This window comes from Emydura macquarii, unplaced genomic scaffold, assembly GCF_026122565.2.
Source record: "Emydura macquarii macquarii isolate MOO-44397 ecotype Brisbane River unplaced genomic scaffold, CSIRO-AGI_Emac_v2 contig_2205, whole genome shotgun sequence".
NCBI lineage: Eukaryota > Metazoa > Chordata > Testudines > Chelidae > Emydura > Emydura macquarii.
In genome coordinates this window covers 27,456,087-27,480,657 of record NW_027132342.1, presented here as the reverse complement: position 1 = coordinate 27,480,657, position 24,571 = coordinate 27,456,087, and the positions used below count along the sequence as shown (strand labels likewise).

Below are 24,571 nucleotides of genomic sequence, written 5' to 3'. Positions count from 1 at the left end.
GGAGAGAAGGCTGTGCAGTCACAGCTTCGCACCAGCCATAGGAACTTTGATTGCTAGTGGCATGCAGGAGAAGAGGCACAAGAGGGACACTGAGCAGTGCCATGCTATGATCAAGGAGCTGAGGCAGGAGTACCAGAAGGCAAGGGAGGCCAACCATCACCCTGGTGCAGCGCCGAAGGCATGCCGCTTCTATAAGGAGCTGCACGCCATCCTCAGGGACGACCCCATCTCCACCACCAAGAGCTCCTTGGATGCTTCGGGGGGACCGGAGGCAGCAGCAAGTGGACTCAACCCCGATGATGAAGTGATGGACAAGGAAGTGGAGCTGGAAGATGATATGGAGCACACGACAGGTTGTCTGGCAGCACAGCAAATCAGGACCTCTCTTCCACTCCGGAGGGGTCTAGCCAGTCCCCAGATCACCATCTCTGGCACGCATGATGCTCTGGCATGCATGACGCAGGAGAGGAGAGCTCTGATAAGTGCTTGTTTTGCTTTGATACTGCATGGTGAGAGGAGATTGAACTCTTATTTACTATGTTATATGATAGAGGAGAGATAAGGGACAGAAATTAACAACAGAGCTGTGCATCTAGGTAGTGGAGCCATGGTGGAAAAGTTTGTTAATGTACATGGGGATGTCCCAGAAATCTTCCAGAGAGATCTCTAGGAAATTTTCCTGCAAGTATTCTGCAATCTTCTGACGAAGGTTCCTTGGCACAGCTGCCTTGTGTCCGTCCCCCCTGCTGTAGGAAACTTTGCTTTGCCACCCGACAATTATTTCTGCAGGGACCAGAGTGGCATTCAGAGCAGGACCCGGAGCAGCATACAGAGCCAGTCTGAAGCCGCATGCATGCAGGAGATGCACCCTTGCATCCTGGTTTACCCTTAGAAGTGAGATATTGGGTTCGATTATCTTAGCCTGTGGAAAAGGGTACCAATATTCAGAATAGTCTCCCTAGCCGCTCATAGTAATCCCCTTTGCAAACCACCCTTTCTCCCTTCTTGCCAATTCTCCTTTGCACCCCCCTTCCCAGGTGAACTCACCATATTTGGGACTCGCGCCAACCTGTGTGCTAGCCAAGAGATAATGAGAAAGAGGTGTGTGTAACTTTTGTGATTTATGGTTGTGAGCACACTCACAATACTGTCTCTGTTCATTGTTTCTTTGACTTCTGAAGATATGCCTTGAGGACCAACTCCTCCACACTGGCAGAGCGCCTCCATGAGATAAGGAGGCAAACCAGGACAAATAAGGAGGGTATGTTTCACGAAGTGCTGCAGTCAACAGATACAGCACAAAGCAAAACAAGAACATGGAGGGAGACAATTAATGAAAGATTGAGGCTGGATAGCCTGAAATGGACACACAGAGGCAGGAGCGGATGATAAATGGACAGGAACGGATGATAAAGCTCCTGGAGGGCCAGACAGAGATACTGAAGTCCCTCATTACCCTTCAATCTAAGCAAATCCGTGTCCAACTCCCCCTGCAGCCAATACAGAACTCTTCCCAAACTCCCCCTCAGCATTCCTCACATGTTCCCAGTCCCTCACAATACCCCATACACTCCATATCTAGGGACTGGTTTCCCAACGAAAGCTGGAGTTATACACAGCTGTGAGAGCCCTAACCATGAGACTGTTCCTCATTGCCACATCCCCTCTTTGACCAAACATTTGTGTTTTCTTCTGTTATTAAACTTGAGTCTTTGAAATAAAATGAGTCTTTATTTGTGTCATACACCTGTCAGTCAGTGCTAACATTTAAACACAGTGGCTATACGTAGGAATATTTGCTTAATACAATTAATGCTCAGGAAGCAAGGACTACAGAGGTAATTCATGGAGGCAAGTAAACAGTGCTTGGCCAAACGTATCACATGAAGACACACTACTGGGAATCATTGTCAAAATGCTCCTTCAAAGCCTCACCAACTCAAATAGTCTCCCATCATGTCCCTCTAATTGCCCTTGTATCTGGCTGCTCAAAATCTGCAGCCAGCCAACCAGCCTCAGAGGTCCACCCCGGGGAAAATTTTTCCCCTTTGATTTGCAAATATTATACAGAGTACAGCAGGCCGCAATGACCATCGAAATATTTTCCTCAATGAGGTCTAACTGACCTAAAAGACAGCACCAGCAACCTTTTAATCAGTCAAAGGCACATTCAAAAGTCATTCAGCATCTGCTGAGCCTGTTGTTGAAGTGCTCCTTGCTGCTCTCTAAGATTCCTGGTATAAGGCTTCATGAGCCACGTAAGCAAAGGGTAGACAGGGTCTCCAAGGATCACTATGGGCATTTCCATATCTCCCATTGGCACCTTCTAGTCTGGAAAGAAAGTCCAAGCGTGCAGCTATCTATATAGTCCAGTGTCCCAAAAGATAAGTGCATTCCCTGATCACCTGGCATTGATGTCGGTGAAATGGCCCCGGTAATCCACCAGCGCCCACAAAACCATGGAGATGTACTCTGTCACAAGATGGTGTGGGGCCAAAATTGGGATATGTGTTCCATCTATCGCCCCACTGCAGTTAGGGAATCCCACTGCCTTGAAGCCATCAATTATTTCCTGCACATTAGTGAGACTCACAGTCCTTCGTAGCAGAAGGCGATTAGCAGCCCTGCACACTTGCATCACTGCAACCCCCACGGTACAATTTCCAACTCCAAATTGATTCACGACTGACCAGCAGCAGTCTGGAGTTGCCAGTTTCTACATAGCGATCGCCACAGTGAGTGCAGCTCTCATTCTGGTGTCCTTGTGCCACAGTGCTGGGGCAAGTTCTGCACACAGTTCTAGGAAGGTGAATTTGCGCACTCAAAAGTTCTGCAGCCACTGCTCGTCATCCCATACATGCATCACGATGCAATCCCACCATTCAATGCTTGTTTCCTGAGCCCAGTATCAACGGCCCACCATGGCAAGGTGTTTCGTGAATGCCAGCAGTAATCTTGAATTATTTTTTTCCATGGCAGACAGAAGGGCAGGTATCACCAATTCAATCTCTGTTTCGCAGCTCAGGAAATACTGCAGGGCCAGCCATATTGTGTTCATAATGCTCATCACCAGACTGGTTAGCAGCTCAGGATCCATCCTGTCAAGCAGAGTTGTCAGGCGTAAGGGCTGTTGAAAAATGGCACGAAACGAAGTCAGAAGTCCATGGAATGATGGGACGGAAGGAACTGCATTATGGAACACCGAGCACATCCCCATGATGCACCACAATCTGTTCCCAGCAGCAGAGGGTGAAAGAGGGTGGCAAGTTGCACAGTGGTATAGTTACCCACGATGCAACATTCTCTTTGTCGATGCAAGAGCAACGACTGTGGATGCACTCCACCGACACAAAAAGCTTAGTGTGGACATGCACAACCGACTTTATTAAAGCGGCTTATGATCATCGACGTAACTTAAGTCAACTTAATTCTGTAGTATAGACATGGCCTAAGCCTTGTCTACATGGAAAAGTTTATTTGGTATAACTTGAGGCATGAATTAAACCAATATAGTTATACCAGTATAGCTCTCTGTGTGGACACCCTTATTCCAGTAATAGAGAGCCTTTTTCTTCATTTAAGCTTATGGTCATCCTGGAAAGAGGTTTATGCTAAACTGAAAAAGCCACTCTTAGGCCATCTCTAAACTACCACTTATGTCGGCAAATCTCATGTGGCTCAAGGGTGTGAAAAAACAACTCCTTGAGCGACACAACTTTCGCAGCATAAGTGGTAATGTGCATAGCTACCGCCACTCATGGAGGTGGTTTTATGATGTTGATGGGAGAGCTCTCTCCAGTTGGTATAGAGCAGCTACACAAGAGATCTTACAGTGGCGCAGCTGCATCGGTATAGCTGTGCCGCTGTAAACTCACTAGTGTAAACACGACCTAATTCTGCAATAAGAGAGTGTCCACACTGGGAATTATAATGGTATAACTGTATCGTTTTAAATACTGGTAAATCTTTCCTGTGTAGACATGACTTAACTCTTATTTCTTTGCTACCCTTGAGTTGTATGACTCCCTGTCCTCCACCCACTTCTTTTTTCAGGTCTTCTTCTATGCAACTCCCCCGACATCTGATATCTCATCCTTGACCCAGTTACCCTTTAAGTTCCTCTCTTATGTGATGTGTAAAAATAGCTTACTCAGCAAATTTGTTCCCAATATGTATTGAGGGTCACATCTACTCATTTTACTGAGCAAAGTACATTTGTACTGCTCTTTGTCTTTCCCCGCAAAACCAACAAAGCTAAGAATGAGTGAGCTATGGATTCAACTCATGTTGCACATCATCAACAGAATTATTTACTGCATTCCAGTCAGTTACACCCATGCAATCTCACTGAAGACAAGGTGCTAGTGAAGGCAGGATTTGATCTATCAGGGCTGGCACCTAGACCAAAAAAAAAGCACACAAAAGAACCTCTATCTTTTTACTTGTAAACTGAGCACATTTGATAAGCAGATGAAAATAAACCTGGAAACCTACAATGCCATTTCTACAGACTAATTTTTAAGAGTAGACCCACCTCTTAAAATACACTTCTTCCCAAAGGCCTAATCCCTAGCCTTTTCCCCTATGTTCACAAATCTTAACTAACACATGACTGTGGGGAGGGTATTTAATGTTAGTACTGCCTAATTCATTTTCATGCTACTTGTTACTTTCTTAAAAAAAAAATCCTAGCAAAATCATTTTTATCAGTTTATTTGAATTGCTGTTTCATCAATTTAAGCTGAAATAATTTGTTTTATATGTAATAAGAGAAACATGTTACAAAATATTTAAAAGCCTCAAATGTTTGTGTAGACCCTATCCTTTGCTGAGCTATAGAGAAAGGGTCTTGTCAGACTCTTGGACAGCTCACAACTACAGCTAGCGTATTTAATAGAATGATCATGCTCAGCTGAATGAAGTCATCAAGATCCCATGCCAGCTGAAGAACTGTCTGTGAGGGGAAGCCTCCAGATCCACATGTGAAAAGGTCTCCAATGACACTGGCTGCGAGTAATGGGGTTTTAATGAATGTCTTGCCTTGCCATTTTATGACCTGTTGCCCTGCTACAGATGTAAGAGTCCACACCACATCCTGATGAACAGCATTAAAGGCAAATAATGAAATTAACAATATCAATATGTAAACCCAATTTTCACCAATCACCAGTGCAGTATCAGGTAGCTTAGTATTAAACTAATATTTTAATTGGTTTCAGAAATGGGGCTTCAAGATTTAAATATCTGCATAGTTAACTGTTCAGATTAGTACATGCTTAAATGGAATTAGAAATACTTAACATTGACAGAAAACTAAATGCAAAAATTAATTCAGTTCTACCTTTTTGGTGAAGGATGCCCTTCTCCTCCATGACTTGAATCAATGCCAGATTCGTGAACTGCTTCATAGTGCTTGAAAAGTTCTTCAGCAGATCCATGAGATTTCATACACAAAGGACAAATAAAGCCCTATCATAAAAGAAAGAGAATTCAACAGTAGTTTTTGCCTTTTCATCATAATCAAGAGATTCATTAATACCATTTAACAGGAAAAATAAAATGAAAGCAAGTAGTTACCTTAAAAAATATCACTTATCAAATTCTGACATTTTAGAAAGTAGAGAAGACTAGAAAAGCATGAAATAAAAACCCTACTGCATTATGTAGTGCTGTTCTCAAGTAAAACTCTATCTACTGCTAAATTTCACTCCCAGAACTATACACAATTGTAATAAATTATAAGAACCAACATAGCATCACAAATAACTCAGCCACTATTTTAAATGTTTGAGGAAAAACTGTGTCAAAAAGGCACTTTCATAAAGTTTTTATTAAAAGAGGGTTCTGTTCCTTTCAAAGTTTTTCTTCGGATGGAGACCTTTCGAGAACCAAACTCATGGTAATGAGACTGAATAAAAACCTGCAGAGAAGAGCCTGCCAGAGACTCCAGCCAGCAGGGGCAGAAGCAGCCAAAGCTGGGGCTGCTGCACTGGGAGAGAGGGTAAAATGGGGCCCAGCAAAGCCATCCCTCCTGCCAGTAATCCTCTGGACAGAGAACTGGGCAAGAGAGATGCTCTCCACCCCCACCCCACACACCTCTTGGGGCACTAGGACGCAGGGGCTGCCTCCCCCTTATGTGGGCTTGGGAGAAAACTTCAGAGAAGAGCCAGCCAGATAACCCAGCCAGTGCAAGCAGAAGCCGCCAATGCAGGGACCTTGGGACATTCAGAGAACTTTCTACAATTTTGATGGGACTTTTTCTGCCCTGTGCTGATTGGCTGTTTGCTGCAACCCTTCCCTCCCCCAGTTTCAGCTCTTCACTTCAGCTCACTGACCCTCCCAATCTCTTCTCCCCTACCCCGTCCCTCTCGCCCTCGAGAAGTGTGGTCCCTCTCTGTATTCTGCTGTGTGTTATGCATACACACCCATGCACCTGGGGACAGAGAATTTGAAAATAGTGTCTGTTAGTCCACGCATCCACCCTGGCTCCCCTCATGCCTCTGACCAACGTGATAAAGGGTGGGACGGACAGACCAACCACCTCTCCATTTACTTCTTCACCACAAATCAGAGAGGATTCAAAGCAGAGGGGTGGAATAGAATAATGGAATAAAGATAGTGACCACACTTCTCAACAGAACCTCCCGCAGTTACAGATAAGTAACCTCCACTTCTTCTTCAAGTGATGGTCCCAACTGTGTTCACACTCTGGGCAACTGTCAAACAATACTTAAGTAGGAGGAGGGAGAGGATGTGGACAGTAGAGCTAAGCTGAGAACCACTGTCCGGGAAGAGCCATCAGCAGCTGAGTCCTGTATCAGAGAATAACGTCTTGCAAATATGTGAATGGAACTCCATGTAGCCATTTTACAGATGTGCAGAAGAGGTACTTCCTGAAGAGGTGCCATAGTTGTTGCATGCACTTTAATGGAATGAGCTCATACCCCCTTGGGGTTGGAGAGCTGATAGCAGAGTGGAATGCAGCCAGATAGCCATTTGGAGATCCTCTGGGTGTAGATGTCATGCCCTCTGACTCTCTGCTATGGTGACAAAGAGCCTTGGGAATTTCCTGATTGGTTTTGGTCTCTGCAGGTAAAAGGCCAAGGCTTGTCGAACATCGAGTGAGTGTAACCTTTGTTCTTCAGCAGAAGTGTGCAGTTTTTCAGGAAGAATACAAGTAAATAAATGGATTGGTTAAGGTGAAATTCCACAGCTACCTTTGGGATAAATTTGGGATGTAGATACAAAGAAACTTTATCGAATACAGTGTACGGAGGGTCTGCTATCATGGCTCCCAGTTCGCCACCGTTCTCGCTGACATGATAGCTACAAGAAAGGCAACTTTCATGGACAGGAGGGACATGGAGCAAGTACCTAAGGGCTCAAAAGGGGACTTTATTAGCACTGAAAGAACGAGATTCAGGTCCCATTAGGGTGGAACCTTCTGAGTAGCCAGGAAAGTCCTTAGTAAGCCTTTCCAAAATCTATTGGTTAGTGGGTATGAGGAAAAAAAAATTGAGTAGCCCTGAGCAGGTGGGATGATATGCACTGTTCGCCACTAAGTGCACTCATAGGAGCTGATGGACAGACCCAACGTCTTTCAAGATAGGACACAGTTAAGATGAGCAAAATATCCATAGTCTCTGGTAGGACATAGCCTCTTTGTTGCATCCAAGATAAGAAGTGTTTCCATTTAGCTAAGTAACATTTCCTAGTGAAGTCCTTTCTGCTATTAGAGAGGATGTCTCATACAGCTGAGGAGGCATGAACATTCGAGAAATGATGCCCACCCAAATACCATGATCTGAGGTGGAATAGTTGTGGACTGGGGTGTCTGATCTTTCCGCAGCACTGGGTCAGGAGCTTGAGGAATGTGGGGAGGATAATTGGTGGGCAAGATGACATGCACAATGGGCCAGAAAGGGGCGATCAAGATGACCCTCGCTCTGTCCTGTCAGATCCTGTGTGGGACTTGTGACAGGATTGGCAGTGAAGAGAAGGCATAATTGAACCAGTCTGACCAGGAAAGTAGCAAAGCATTGCCCTGGGAGCAATGCCCTATGGCTCCTCTGGAGCAATACGTGGTGCATTTGCTGTTTGTTTGAGAAGTGAATAGATCTCTGGCTGGGGCTCCCCATAGAATAAAAATGTTGTACAGCACCGTGTTGTGAAGTTCCCACTCGTGGTCAAGTGCAAAGTGTCTGCTGAGGGACTCTGAGGGCACATTTCGGATTTCCCAGAAGGTAGGCGGGTGATGGGATAATATGATTATTTATACACCAATTCCAGAGGTTGACTGCTTCTGCACACAGGGAGGCTGACCTTGCTCCCTCTTGCTTATTGAGATAGAAGAAGATCGTATTGTTGTCTGTCATAATAAGGATATGGTGAGAGTGGATGAATGGGACAAAGGACTCACACACCCTCTATACTGCTCATGGTTCCAGGATACTGATGTGCATCCTGGATTTTCAAGGTGCACATTCCCCTTGAGCTGCATAGCTGTTCATATGGGCTATACAATCTAGCAGGGATGTGTCTGTAATGATGGTTCTGTGAGGAGGGGAGAAAAGGAACCCCCACACATGTGATGGGAACTTGTCCACCATAGCAATGAAGACAGTACCTTGGGTCAGGACTGTCACTATGAGGTTCATAGAATGAAATTGCAGCTTGAGGAGTATCAGGACTGTCGCCAAGCTTGAAGGCACTGAAAGTGGAATCTTGCAAACGGGTGATGTAAGTGCAGGAGGCTATATTTCTACCAGTACCTGAAGGCTGCTTGTGATGAGACCTATGTTATCGCTGCTCATGGTCCAGAACCTCTTTGTTGGCAGGTATGTCCTTGCGGTGATAGAGTTCAAGGCTGCCCTGATAAAGCCTAGGGATTGGAGAAGAGGAAGAAGGGAGGAGACTGTTCTGTGTTTACACTGTCTCCTAGTGAAGAGAAGAGGCAGAGCATCATAAAGGTCAACGCATGGGCTTCCTGGAGAGATCTCGCAGCAAGGAGCCAATTGTCAAGGTATGGAAAGATAAGGAGGCCATGAAGTCTGACGTGAGCTGCTATGACCGAAAATACCTTGGTAAAGATTCTGGGGCCAGCCACTATGCTGAAAGGCAGTACTCTATATTGAAAATGGTCAGAGCCTACCGTAAATCCAAGAAAGCATCTGTGTGGAATGAATATCTACATGAAAGTAAGCATCCTTCATATCGAGAGCCGTGAACCACAGGCCCTTTTCTAGAGAGATCATTTATGCTGCCAACATGACCATGTGAAATCTGAATTTTCAAATGAAGCAGTTGAGATGGCGGAGGTCGAGTTCTGGTCTCCAACCACCTTTCTTTTTGGGTATTAGGAAGTAGATCAAACAGAATCCTTTCCCTTGATATTGTGAAGGAACACTTTCTATTGCTCCTCATTGCAGTAAGGATTTCACCTTTTGAGTGAAAATGCTATCGTGACAGTGGTTTTGGAGGAGGCAGCACTGCAAACTTGATCATATACCCAGAGTGGATGATGTTCATCACCCACTTTTGTCCATTGTTATCACACTCCAGCTGTTGAAAAAGAGTATGAGACAACCCCCGAATAGTGTGCTGGGATGACAAGCTATTGGGCTTAGTGATCTGCAGCTCTCAAGCTTCTGTGAAAAAATATCATCAAGCTGGAGGCTAAGATTGAGACACCAAGTCTGTGGTAGAGGGGGAAAGGAAGTGGGACTTCTGAACACTCTGCCTCTTACATGGTGGTTCATAGGGTTTCTGATGGAAGAACTGCTGAACTGCATACCTCGATTTGGAGGATGTGTGATGAAACTTCGTCTTTGGGGTAGACATATATATCCCTAGTAATCGAAGGGTAGTCCTGGAGTCCTTTGGGATGTGTTACGACTCATCCATCTTCTGACTGAAGAGGTGCAATTCATCAAAGGGGAGGTCTTCGATGGTTTTCTGGACCTACCCAGAGAACCCTGAGGCATGGAGCCATGACTCTCTGCGCAAAACAATAGTGGTAGCCATGGCTCTAGAGGAGGTGTTGGCAGCATCAACAGCAAATTGGAGGGTGGTCCTGGCTATTAGTTTGCCTTCATCTATCAGAGATTGGAAATGGGCTCTGACCTCTTGCAGAAGGTTGTTGGTAAACTCTTCGAACTTGGCATAGTTCAGGAAATCATATTTAGCCAGTAACACTTGGTAACAGGCTATCCTGAATTGGAAGTTGGACAATGAGAAGACCTTTCTTCCCAGCAGTTGCAAGCGTTTACCCTCTTTATCCATGGGAATAGATCTGGGATGGTGTTGTCTCAACCTTTGAGAAATTGCCTGGACCGCCAGTCAGCTGGGAGCTGGATAAGAGAACAAAAATTCTGCACCCTTAGCTTGCACATAACATTTCTCTGCCTCCTTGGGGTTAGGAGCATAGGTGGGAGGGTGCCAAAATGTCCGAGGGATGGTGAGGGTGTTCCAGCCTGGGTCCAATTGGGGTCTCATGGATTTCTCCATTAGGTGTTTATGGAGCTGAAATTCCCACACTTCTCGGGTGCGGCTGGGGAGCAAGCAGCAGCTACTGCACCTCGCCGCAATGTGAGCTTCCCCAAGGCAGCACAGGCAGCGTAGGTAGTCATCACTGACCAGGACTGTGCACAAGAGGTGCAGAGTTTGAAGCCCAGGGTTTGATGCTCAGGTGCAGAGTTTGAAGCCTGAACAGTTCAGTGTACCTCAACTCACTGTACTTATCTCTATCTAAAAGGCGTCATGTAATGTGTCATTGGAAAACTAGTAATTCACTGATCATTAATATTCTTGTGTGATGTACGTGCATGGTATGTATTAAGAGTTACGGTTATCTGTCGGAATGATGACTAAAATGTATTTAAGACAGGCATGTTGGGGGAGCTGGTAAATAGGTCTGCCCTAGACAAAGGAATGTGTTTTTGCTTCTCTGACGAGCCCCATCGTCAGACAGAGACAATGGAAGTCTGTTTACATATTAGGCAAACAAAGCTAGCAAGCTAACATGCAGGGGAGGAAACAGCTTTCAGAAGGGAAGAGAAAATTTATCTGGGCTATAAAAACCAGGGGTCTGAACCTCATGTGATGAGTAATGGAGTCAACTGAAGGTATACAATATTCCTGTATTATAAAAGCGAGTGAGGTGTTTTATTACAGCCTATAACACACTGGTGATCAATATCATTGTGAACGGTTTTAACACTACATAAGGAATTATGGATACTTATTAATATTATACTTTACGATCTGTGACCAAACAAAGGAAGAACAAGTCTCCCACACAAAGAGAAACGTCACAGCTATCTACCTGTATCCAAGAAATGCAGCAAGGTCTGATGAAAATAGATGGAAGCCCTATTTACATAAAAATCAGCAGGAGAATGGGAACAAGCAAAGAACAGCGTGAGGTCATCCTCCTTCTTAAAACCAGGTCATTGAATTTAGGAAGATATAAACAAGGACAGAAGCCATTCTGGCATCCATCACTAGACAAACACAAGGGGCCAGAGCTCACGTAAGCTGAGAAAGATTGGTCCTTCAAATCAAGGAGAGCTGAAGTTTCTGGGACCTGAATATAGGTGAGAAACCTGCTTAGGCAAAGGTATTTCCTGTAGGAAGACAAGGGAAGCCAGCATCTTTTACGTTGGTGGGAGATCCTGACTGAGGGAAAGTCAGCCATGACTGGGAAGGAATATCAGTGAGAAAAATCATCTTGATCAAAGCCTGTACCTTGCTAGATCAACTTTTAGACCTTCAGATGCAAGTTTTCACTTTTATTTGCTTGTTACCATCTCTACTTTTATTTCTTTTACTTGGCATCACTTAACCTATGTCCTTTATAAATGTTTTATAAATTGTTTATAAATGTGTTTTATTTTTACTATAAACCAACTCAGTGCTGTGTTTGAAGGGAAGCGGGTATCTACCCCAGTTGAGTTAATAAGCTGTAATGCACTTTTGTCTCTATAAAGTGACAAACATTATTATTTTTCTGAGTGGTCCAGGTGAGGACTGGACATTTCAGGGCACATGGTTTGGGGAAGATTCAGGACTGGCAGTGTGTTGGGGTCACCTTGCTGACTGTAACCATGACTGGTGGAAGACAGGGTGGAGCTGCAGACAGGCTGCTGGGGTCAGAGCAGATGAACCAGAGCCCTCTAGCAGTGTGACCTGCATGCTTATAAGCTGGCTGAGAGTGTCCCAGACTGGGAGCTACACCAGCAGGGCATTTCAGGCACCCAAAACGCCTCAATGTAACTGACAACCAATTAACTCAAGGTAAAAAACAACAGTATAGACAAGCCCTCTGTGTGTTTAGTAAGGGCTGGACTCTATTCTAGCTCTTTAGCCTTTTATATTTTCACTCTGAGCCTGATTCTCATTTACACTAATGTCCCTTTACACTATTCTAGCAGCATAAAGAGACTCTAAAGTGCAAGTAAGTGTAATTTAAACCCACTTTAAGGGCCTTTTACAACGTCAGAGCAATGCAAAAGGGCCTTTGTCTAAGTCAGTGGTTCACAACTTGTGGCCCAGGGGCCAAAAGTGGCCCGCAGGGGCTTTCAAAGTGGCCTGCGGTTCCCCTCCTGCTGGCCACGGAAAGGAGCAGCTGCCTAAGGACCCAGGCAGAGTGTGTTTTTGCAGGGCTACAAGACCAGTGCAGGCTCCTTGCTGCAGCCAAGGGGACGGGAGATCAGCACTTCCCTTTCCCTCACTGCAGCAGGGAGCAGAGCAAAGCACTCTTCCTAGGTCCATAGGCGCTGGGGTCCCTGCTGGAGTCAGAGGGAGGGGAGTTCAGCGCTCCCCTCCCCCAGCTCCAGCAGAAAGCAAAGCACTCTGCCTGGGTCCCTAGGCACTGGTGTCCCTGCTGGAGCCAGAAGCAGGGGAGCACTAATCTTCTGTCCCCCAGCTGTAGAAAGGAGCTACTTCCTAGGGACCCAGGTGGAGCGCACGGGGCTACAGGACGTGTGCAGTTTCCCTGTTGCAGCCAGGGGGATGGGAGGAGGGGCTGCCTCCTCACTCAACTCCTTCCATCTGGCTGCAGTAGGGGTGGGGGCTGCTGGCACAGACTGGTGGCCCTTCAGGATTGTAAAAATGTTATCTGTGGCCCTTGAGCCAAAAAGGTTGGGAACAACTTGGCTAAGTGAAATTAAAGCCCTCTGTCTTTTTTGTTCTCTATTCGCATGTGCTATATTTAAAATTACTTCAGATTGTGGATTCAGTAGTTGTGCTAAATGAGGCTTCAGATGAACAAGACTCTCCCTTTTTGTAATTATTCTCCTGAAAACAAACATTTACACCCAACTAGCACACTTACCAGGAAAACTTGATTTAAAAGATCAATTTTAATTGTTTTTTGTATTTGTACTTTTTAATAACTTTCCCAAAGACAAGTTGATTCTGATTGGGTGGTATCCATTCAAGTATGTTGATTTGCAACTAAATATAGCATTTACACTACATTTGGTGCTGCTCTTTTTTTTTTTCTTTTTGGTACTAACCAGAAGAATACACTATATGTATGCATTTAATTTGAGCAATTATATAGCTTACCATACATTTATTCAGATTCTTAAATTGTACATATTTTTATTATGTTAAAAATAGGGAATGATACATTTCTTATTTACTAGATGACAACTAATTTTTTTACTTGGAATTTGAATAAAGCTCTATTTGGATGGAAATTCAATTAAAATACACAAAACCAACATTTTAATTTTTTTAATTATTATTAAATCAAACTACCTTAAATGTGGTGGATACATAAGAAAACAGTTTGCCAAACCATTTTTTGCATTTAAAATAAACTGACTTATTAAAGAAAGGAAGTATGAACTGTAGCTAGTAAACTGAACTGATTGTTTCTGATCACCATGTCCTTCAAGATTTTAGATGCAACAGATCCCATCCTCTCACAATTTTTAGTCACAGACGAGAAAGGGGAAAACAAGATTTCTTGCTTTTTCAGCTTCTCATTTGTTTCTTGAGTCTGAATGAACTAGTCATTGAACTGCAATGAAGAAATATTCTCTCTGCATGCACCTGTACAAAAGGTTACTGCTGTCAAAAGCTGGTTTATAGAGCTTCAACAAACTCTGGTTCCAGGTGCTTAGTGAGTGACTTCCACCAGGTCAGTGGTGGTTTAATTTTCTTTAAAACGTGGTAGCAAGCATGTATTGCTTAATACTATTTTAATATTTAAATGATTTTAATAGATTATAATAAATTTAAGCCTTAAAATAAGGGTTCATTTCAAATTTTATTTTAATTTAAACTTTAAAAATCTGATTTTTTTTAAATTTTTGACTTTTACACATCCTGTTATTTGCTTTCTAAACTATTACAAATTCCCAGCATTCATCTCCCTGGCTCCAGTAGATTCAGCAGTTCACTTACGATTTTTTTTTTTTTTTTTTGAGCACGCACTGATATATAAAAGTTGTATGTATCTAATCTACAAACTGCCATGAAAGGTGCATCTAAAGTTGATATATTCTCTACTTACCTTCCTAACAATACTTTTACTCGTCTGTTACATTATAATTAGTAGATTACAGAATGTACTTTTCATTGCAGAGTGGAAGAATGAGAAAGAAATTTTGGAAAGCTCTCAACATAAGTCACTGACAAGAGGCTTGATCTCCTTATCAGAAGCAAAGGGGTTTTTCTTTTTCACTCAGCATAGACAGCAAGCAAATGTACTGTAACAGCATCACATTTTGGGCAGGTAAAATTTAAATACAAGGCATAAAGAGGATTTAGCTGTACAACTCCCATTGTGCAGTTAAATTCCCCACTTGTACATGTGCACATCCATGACAATTATAAGTCAGTCAATTATCACGGCAAATGGAATAACTAGGTGTCCTGCAGAACTGCTCGATGTCTTCCCCTCCCAGAAATATATATCACCCTAGTTAGATCAGAGGTATTTAAGTGCTGACCAAAATATAAATGCAGACTTCTGTGGCATCCAATTAATTAGATTTTTATTATATACATGTCACATGGCGGCACAATACAAAAGTTACTTCTTAGATATATAGACCCAGGGCCAGCTTCTCAAATGTTTTAAATTGGTATAGCTCCATTGAAGTCAGAGTTGACTTTTGATTAATAACTCACTCCATAAGGCTTAAAATCAGCAAATGCTATTTAAAAAAAAAAGCTCCCAAGCTGACACTTTGATCAGTAACTTGCAGATGAACTATGCCAATTTACACCATCTCAATATCTGGCTTCCTTTTTAGAGAGCTTTTCCAATAAAGCTTTTTATAAAGGGGTTTTAGTTTAACTGTAAAAACTCAACCTCTAATCAAGTTACTGAACAAAATATCAGCTTGGAAGTTACTTTTTAAAAAATATATCAAGACATTTTTTGCTTGCTTAAAACTAGAAGGCAGGGCAAGAAAGTTAAGGGTCTGAGACCCTTACATAAACATCATATACTAGATATAACAGAGGCTATGTATACACAGCAACATAAGTCTAGGGTTAGTGGGACTTGAATTAGCTGACGCATGTCAAGGAATCCTGGGCTTAGGTATCTACATTGCCTTTTAACCCTACGTTAAATTTTTTCTGGCCTGTGCTTGAACCTAAGGCTCTGACATCCACACTGCAGTGCACAGACCTGAATCAAGGTAACCATATCCTAGCTCTCCTTCCTCTCACCAGCTCTCCTCCCAGCTGCCTGGCTGGAGCAGTGGTTTTTATCAAGCCCCTGGCTGACCTTAATTAGTCTCAGGTGTTCCTACTTGACGTCTCCTCAGTTCAATGGGAACAAGGCCTGGATCATTCTAGAACTTATATACCTCCCTTCTATCACTCTCCAGCTGCCCCTTTGCTCTTCTGTCTCACAATATATTTAAAATGTATGCAATGATTTAACTTCCAAAAGACAACCCAGGAAAACGAATAGATTTAACACTTTTCATTCCATGTTTACACAGCCGACAAAGATTCCATTTGCCTTTAGGTATGCAATTGTGGGGCATGGCAACTCCTAAAAACTCCAATAATTGACCTTTCTACACAGCCTTGGACTTGCTCTTCGTGCAGAGGGAAAGGAATCCCAAAGAAGCTGAACAGGGCCGGGTGCTTCTAATGCCTAAACTTCACCAACAATTGTGATCCCCATGGAAACAGTACAGGCTACCTTATTGGCTTTGGAAGAGAAATCTTAGAACAAGATCTATATCAGAATGTCCTGCCTACATTTATAGCCAAATTTTTCAACAAATTAAGATTGAGACTTGGTTACCTATTTGAATTTCTGGTATCCTGTCATCCTCTCTCAACCAATACAAAAGCAGCTATCTGAAGTTAATTAAAATGTCAAATTCATCTTAAGGTAGCATTAATAGTCTCATGCATGTCAAATTCATCTTAAGGTAGCATTAATAGTCTCATGCATCATTGCAGTGACTGAGTATTCTTTGGGAAGTAAGCCAGTATACTAAAAGCTGTACTGGGCGGAAACTTCCTTGTAATCAATTACTCTCTCTCTCTCTCTCTCTCTCTCTCTCTCTCTATATATATATATATATATATATATCTCACTCACACACACACACTCACTCACACTCACACACACACACACAGTACCAATATTACTTGCAATGCAGAAACCTTACAAAAACTTCACAATCCCTCACACATATACAGACCCACAAACAGTTCCAGGGTACAGACTGAAACAAACATTGTACACAACCAGTGAGTGTTACTGGCAGAATGCTACTGTACAACCATTCCAAAGAATTATTTTAATGTTGATTTAGAAATAGTTTACATAGTATAAAAAATCCATTCATAGGACTGAATAGTCTCTGCTTTTTTTTCTGCTTATGTCTGGGTTTGGAGGGAAGGAGGAACTATGTATATAATACATTCAGTCTTTATAGAGGATCATCTCCTTATCTTTATATTGGAATTTCATGGTCACTTGCCACTCATCCCAGGCCAGACCTATGGTGAAGTTTTCCAGGGGCAAGCTCTTCCCCACTCTCTGTTAACAAAAAGCAAGCATGTTATTTCTACAGGGAGTGGAATGGACAAACAGATTGTTACCGTATTTTGGAGAACTAGTTTAGAGTGTGGATTTTGCTTGCTTCATTCTAGTTTCCACTTTGCGGCTTCTTAAAACTGAAACAATTTGGAACAAGTACATCTCTTCTCAAAGAAGAGATCTAGGGCTTTTGCAGGATGGAATTCAGGTGCACTGAGATGGTATATGGAACAGTGGTGATGGCTGCTGCTCCAACATCTTAGTTCAAAAATCACTCCAATTAAAGTCTCCCATTTTCATAAACACCGTATTTTAAAACAAAAGCAATTTCCATTCTCTATCCCCTCTGATATTACTCTAACAACCATAAGTGAACTGGCTTATTTTTTTAATATGCTGTAAAATTTGGCATTGGTTACCACAGCTACACAGAGCTTAGGAGTTATGCCAAATTACCAAATTTCAGACTGTGAACACTACAGATATTCTTATTCCCTAATACAAACAGCAATTTTTGTGACAAATCACAATTAGATGTAATGCACATTTTTGTTAGAACAGAAGAATGGCCATACTGGGTGAGACAAATGGTCCATGTAGCCCAGTATCCTGTCTTCCAACAGTGGTCAATGCCAGATGCTTCAAAGAGAACAAACAGAACAGGGCAATCATCAAATGATCCATCTCCTGTCATCCAGCCCCAGCACATGGCAGTCACAGGCTTAAGGACACCTAGAGCATGGGGTTGAATTCCCAACTATCTTGGCTAATAGCCACTGATGGACCTATCCTCCCTGAACTTATCCAATTCTTTTTTTGAATCCAGTTTTACTTTTGGCCTTCACAATATCCCAGGCAATGAGTTCCACAGGTTGACTACATGTTGTGTGAAGAAGTACTTCCTTCACTGGGTGACCCCAGGTTCATGTGTGATGTGAAAGGGTAAATAATTCCTTATTCACTTTCTCCCCACCATTCATGATTTTATAGACTTCTATCATATTCCCCCTCAGTCATCTCTTTTCTAAGCTAAACAGTCCCAGCCTTTTTCATCTCTCCTCATATGGAAGCTGTTCCATTGCCCTCATCATTTTGTTGTACCTTTTTTCCAATTCTAATATGCCTTTCTGGAGATGGGGCAACCACAACCGAATGCAGTGTTCAAGATTTCTATATTGGCATTATGATATTTTCTATCTTATTATCTATCCCTTTCCTAATGGTTCCTTACATTTTTAGCTTTTTTGACTGCTGCTGGACTTTGAGCAGATGTTTTCAGAGAACTATCCATAATGACTCCAAGATCTCTTTCTTGAATGGTAACAGCTAATTTAGAGCCCATCGTTTTATATTTATAGTTAGGATTATCTTTTCCAATGTGCAGTACTTTGCAGTTAACAATGAATTTCATCTGCCATTTTGTTAACCAGTCACCCAGTTTCGAGAGATCCCTTTGTAACAGCTTTGAACTTAACTATTTTGAGTAATTTTGTACCATCTACAAAGTTTGGCACCTCACTGTTTATCTCCATTTTCAGCTCATTTATAAATATGTTGCATACTGTTCCCAGAACAGATTCTTACCTCCCTCCACTGTGAAAACTGACCATTTATTCCTTCCCTTTGTTTCCTATTTTTAACCAATTACTGATCCATAGAAGGACCTTCCCTCTTATCCCATAACTGCTTACTTTGCTTAAGAGCCTTTGGTGAAGAACCTTGTCAAACGCTTTCTGAAAATTCAAGTACACTATATCAACTGGATCATCCTTGTCCCCATACTTGTTGACACTCTCAAACAACCCTACCAGAGTGGTGAAACATAATTTCCCTTCACAAAAGCCATGTTTACTCCTCCCCCAACATATCATATTCGTCTATGTAACTGATAATTCTGTTCTTTACTATAATCTCAACCAATTTGCCTGGTACTGAAGTTAGGCTTACTGGCCTGTAATTGTCAGGATCACCTCAAGAGCCTTTTTTCAAAAAACGGTGTTCCACTAGCTAGCCACCAGTCATCTGGTACAGAGGCTGATTTAAAATGATAGGTTACATACTACAGTTACTAGTGCAATTTTGTATTTGAGTGCCTTCAGAACTCTTGGGTGAATACCATCTGGCCCTGGTGACTGATTACAGTTTAATATATCAATTTGTTCCAAAACCTCCTCTATGGACACCTCAATCTGGGACAGTTCCTCAGATTTGTCACATAAAAAGAATGGCTCATGTGTGAAAATCTCCATCACATGCTTTGCAGTGAAGCAATGCAAAGAATTCATTTAAGCTTCTCTGCAACAGGCTTATTTTCTTGAGTGCTCCATTAGCACTTTCATCATCCAGTGGCCCCACTGACTAACTGGTAGGCTTCCTGCTTCTGATGTACTTACATTTTTTGCACCCTTTAGATCCATTTGTATTCTAAGGAGATAGAGGTATTCCAGACTTTACATGTTTGTGATCGGAGAAATCATTATGTAAAAATTACATACTTACTCAACAGATCTGCACTCTATTTTTGTTAAGCATCTCATCCATTTAATTTTCTAACAAAAAGTAGTTCCTATTACTTTTTACTCCTAGTAGCACATTAAAGTCAATGTACTTTCATAAGAAGGAGCTAGATTCTATACTGGCAAGCACATAAAAATATAATTGTTAACTAAGTTCTTCTTACAGAGTTTGTATTACTGGTGATAAGGCATGAGCCTGAAACAACAGGGTTTGAATGTCAAATGCCAGGTTGAGTGTGCAGGGCTTGTCATTTAAAAAAAATCATCCTTTTACTTGTCAGTGACTCACTATGAAGTAATTGACATAAAACATACAATGAATTCCATGAAACCATTTTTACAGTCACTTTTCAGAATATAACCACAAGTTAAGTAGGAAACCTACTAATTTCTGCATGTAGCTACATTGTTTAAGGTTCAGCCTACTGAAGTTCCAGGCTACTAAATTCAATCATCCAAGGTTTGGTTGCTTCAGAGGTGCCACAGGTAAGTGGTAATTTGCCAAGCATGCCTTATGGAAGACACTTCATTTTGACTGAAAAGAATGGTACACAGAGGCTGCAACTTTATTAAATATAATAATCTTCATCAACATGGGAAATAAAGAATAGTTCTCACAGCAAGGACAGCCAATCTCCTAATCAAAGGTAGCAACTTGTTCCAGCTGATAATTAGGGGTACCTTAGCTCTTCTCCTGCTGATCCAGGGACCAATGTGGCCATATGACTTACAAAAATTTGGCCAGCTCACTTCAACAATAAGACAACATACACATGATTCTTGTAAAGAGATCTAGAGTAATTCCAGGACAACCCCTGGAGCCCTAATTGATGGGTTTCACTGTCCTGAGACATCACAATCCCCAGACTCCCAATCACCAAAATAGGCAACAAAGATCACTTCCCCTAATTTAACTGCCATCTGGTTGTAAAGTTTCCTCTGCAAGGACTGCCCTATAAACACTCTATGTTGCAAAGTACCAATAGATAATAAAATAATTTAAATTACATTTCAACAACATTAACTTCCCAGTAGAGAAATAAAAATGCAAAAACATACAACTTCATATGGTTCACACTACTAAAACCATTGATCCCTTCACACCGAGGCAAAAGTGACACTGGGAGAAGGAAGGCAAAAGGATCCTCTCTCCCCTCCAACCTCATTTAATAAGTGGCAAGCAGCCCATCCCCAAAAGCCAATCTAGCTTAGACTCACAGAGGGACCAATGAGACAGCCTGACAAAGCCTGACTGTTATTTGATTGTGACTACATGCATCTGTTCCATTTCACTCAGGTAGCCCTGACAAAAACAATGTGAAACAGTGACAGGAACAGGTAAGACGGTTCCCTAGTTTGCACAGAAGTATTCCATCTGTGTGAAATACGGCTCACATGGCCACCACGATCTTCCTAGAACATAATGGAATTGGAGAAAAACACATTGGCTAGTCTAATCCCCGAAAAAGTAGTAATTTATCCTCAATGTCCACGAATACCAATATCTGCAGTCAAATGCTGTAATTTTCTTGTTGCTCCATGATGTAAATAGGTTCACCTGTGTATCAAACCACATGACCATCAGATGGCCAAAAATCTCCTATTCCCATTCGCATTCTCCCACAGCAATTGTTTTACCTGAATGGAAGTGATTTTTTTTTTAAACAGACATTCACCATTTTCCAGAAAGGGCACAACCTGGGTGGCTTGGTTTTTTTTTTTTTTGTTTAGGCACATGACTGTCATGCAACCAATCATTTCAGTACTTCATCTCCAGGGGTTTTGAGGGCAAATTATTTGATTTACCAGATGATTCATCAACATAAAATGAACAACACTCTAAAGGATGGAAGAAATATTAAATATACTTCTAAACACAAGAGGTACTTGAACAAAAAACTTTCACATTTGCTGGGAGATATAAAATAATTATTGTGTTCTCAATCTCAGTGAACTGTTTTATCAAAAGTGTTTTATTGTAATTTTGCCCATGTACTTGAAGCTCCTTAGTAAAATTGTTTAAAGGGAGAAAACTAATTTTTCTTAAAAGTTCCTATTGTCTCCACCCCAATATTATGGAATATTATTATAACTTTACCTCAAAACCAGACTCCCATTAAAAGTCTGTCTTAAGAGTAAAGTAGATAGCTAAACAGAAATTCTAAATCATTTAACTGTATACACTGTTTCCCAAATCTTATACTTAGGTTCATTATTGTGACTAATGCAGAAATAAAGTACATTAATTAGTACAAATATCTAATTCAAAGAGAAATCATGCAAAAACTCTTCCCAAAAAAAGTGAATGCAAATTTCTGATATTACAGAAATTCCAGATGAGAGACAGCTGCAAACCAGAAAGATAAGTAGCAAAAGAAGGCATCTCAAGAGATATCTTTTTATTCATGTTTAAAAGAAAGTAATTCAGACAAAAAGGTCAACTCATATTTCCTTACAGCAAGGAATCACAAGAAACAAAGTGAAAGAGGCTGGTACCCAAGCAACCAGAAAGTAAAGTCTTTTATTTTAAGCAACCCATTACCAAGCCACTGAAACAAAATTAACAAGACCCACAGTAACAGCGGGCAGGTCACGATGCTCCTGTCTTCTTGTCTCTGTCCCAATGTGTTCATTCTGGTAATGTTCAGACAGACCAGTGGCAGTTACATACATTTTCATACAGAGTGGACAGATGAAGCCCTGTGAAACAGTAACTTTTAGGTATGTACATTTAAAAAAACAACTAAGAATATAAACAGAAAGTGCACCCTTAATTGTCAAATCTGCTTTAAAATTCTTAAAAGGCATGCTACTGCCCATATGCAAGAAACAACACTGGTGCTTATTACGTAAGTTTTCATCTTAAGATGAAATTTTGCTAATCGTGAGTCTAAAACACAGAGAAGACAAATAGAATGTTGTTAAGTGAATGAAAATAAAACACATCTGAGATAGGATACTAGGTCAAAGCTCCGTACAAAGATCAGACATGATATTTTGTAATGTTGCTTTCAGATCTTTTATAAAATAGACTGTGGAAGGTGTGGAAGAGCAGGAATACAATACAAGAACAGGAATACAAGAACAAGCGGACTCACAATTCAACATTTACAGAACTGGAGTGAAAATTCAAACATTTTCTAGGGGGTCAGTCTAAGGTTTTCTGATAAATGATTGTACTACACATTTTTTTTCTCTCTCATTTCCTTCAGTTACAGTAATGTTAAATGTCCTTGTGAAAAACAGAAGGCAAACTATTGTCAAGGAAAAAAATTTTAAGGAAGTGTCTCTTTAAAAAGAAATCTGTTGAAGTGGAGATATACACAGTAAATCCAACTATTTTTCTACTGTTATTTCTTAAATGGTAATCAGTTTTTAAGGGCTTTTTAAATTTCTCTCAATACTGTTAGCAAAAGCACTCTTATGGATGGGTTCAGAATATGTGAAGCAACTGATATGCTTGTGGAAGTAAAATTTAAATTCTGAAGAAACTGTAAGCAAAGTATGAGCATGCTTTACATAAACTGTTAAAAATAAAACAAAAAATTTAAAAAACTAGCAACCTTTCTCTCTCTCACATTCAGAGCAGCTTTAACTGATTAGCAACATTTACAACATTTGTCACCCAAGATAGTCATTTACCTCAGTTTAAAGGATCATCTGTTCACTGCACTACTGTGTTCAACAACCTAATTTACAAAGTTCAATACAGAGAGCTATGAAACAATTCTACAACATTGGAAGTACCTTTCCTCTGGCTACTTGTCTGAAGTATGTGCTAGCAAGTCAATCAGAAGGAGTGAAATGCCTTAATACCTCTCTCTCACTGATGAAAGAGGAAAATAAGAGTAGAATCCAAGTCTCAAATTGCATTAGTTAAACCAATGGTTCCCAACCTTTTTAGCTCAAGGGCCACAAATATAATGTTTACAACCCTGAAGGGTCACCAGTCTCCGCCAGCAGCCTCCTCTACCCCCCACTGCAGCCAGAGGGAAGGAGTTCAGCGAGGAGAATCTCCCGTCCCCCTGGCTGCAGAAGTGAAATGGTTTGCTCCACCTCAGTACCTAGGCAACAGACCCTTCTACAGCCAGGTGGATGGGAGATCAGTGCTCCCCTCCCTCTGGCTCCAGCAAGGACCCCAGAGCCTAGGGACCCAGAAGGAGCACTTTGCCATGCTTCCTGTTACAACCAAGGGGAGGGGAGAGCTGATCTCCCATCCCCTTGGCTGCAGCAAGGAGCCTGCACTGGCAAGGCAATACGCTCCATCTGGGTACTTAGGCAGCAGCTCCCTTCTGCAGCCAGCGATAAGGGAGCCGCGGGCCATTCTGAAAGACCCTGTGGGCCACAGGCCACAAGTTGGGAACCACTGAGTTAAACCTACTTTTTGGTTTATTTTGCTTTATTACAGCCACTCTGGGTTTTTTGGTTTTTTTGGGTTTTTTGGTTTTTTTTAAGTTATTACGCAAGCTAACTTCTGGAGCTCAATTTTCAAAAATGTGCATGCCACCTGTTTATGGAAAATGCATGTACACATGGGCATTTGGATAGATGCATACAGAATCAAATGTCTCATTAGTTTTAAACCAGGGACATGTAAATGCACAGGTAGTGTTGCACAGCAGAAAGAGTGGGCTGGGCTACAATAAAACTGTACATCTGGAATTATCATTTAACACATAGGGTAGTTACAAAGGTGGACCTGTATTCTGGACAAGTTAATTACAAACTTGATACACTGATCTGATTTTCTCTGTTTAGGGTTTTCAAAGCACCATGTACCTAGCACGTGTGGAAAGAATAGAGAGGATTTACAAGGGTGTTTCCTTTTTGCAGGATTTAAAAAATTCTATACATGCAGCTCAGATTTACCATAGGAATAAGTTATTCAGATATACGGATTTGAAAACAGCTTCGTTTCTTACATAAATGGGTCATGACCTCTGCTGGGGTCACACTCTCAGCAGATGGGGTCGTGGAGATCCCTCCTGTGCGGAGGACATCATTGTGCTGGCAGAGCATGATGGTC

General features: G+C 41.7%; 1 protein-coding gene across 4 annotated transcripts in view; it reads right to left on the bottom strand.

The window, feature by feature from the left end:
• EEA1 (early endosome antigen 1) overlaps positions 1-24,571 on the bottom strand; it is a 139,860-nt gene that overhangs the window by 98,659 nt on the left and 16,630 nt on the right. For 3 of the 4 annotated variants that reach the window (XR_010921993.1, XM_067559829.1, XM_067559830.1), the window contains exon 3: positions 5,342-5,469. Coding sequence is in view for 3 of the 4 variants with exons in the window: in XM_067559829.1 (XP_067415930.1) it covers positions 5,342-5,469 (128 nt within the window). In the remaining variant the exon portion in view is untranslated. Of the gene's footprint in view, positions 1-5,341; positions 5,470-22,119; positions 22,246-24,571 lie in introns of all 4 variants that reach the window. The other variant, XM_067559831.1, reaches the window with a different exon arrangement.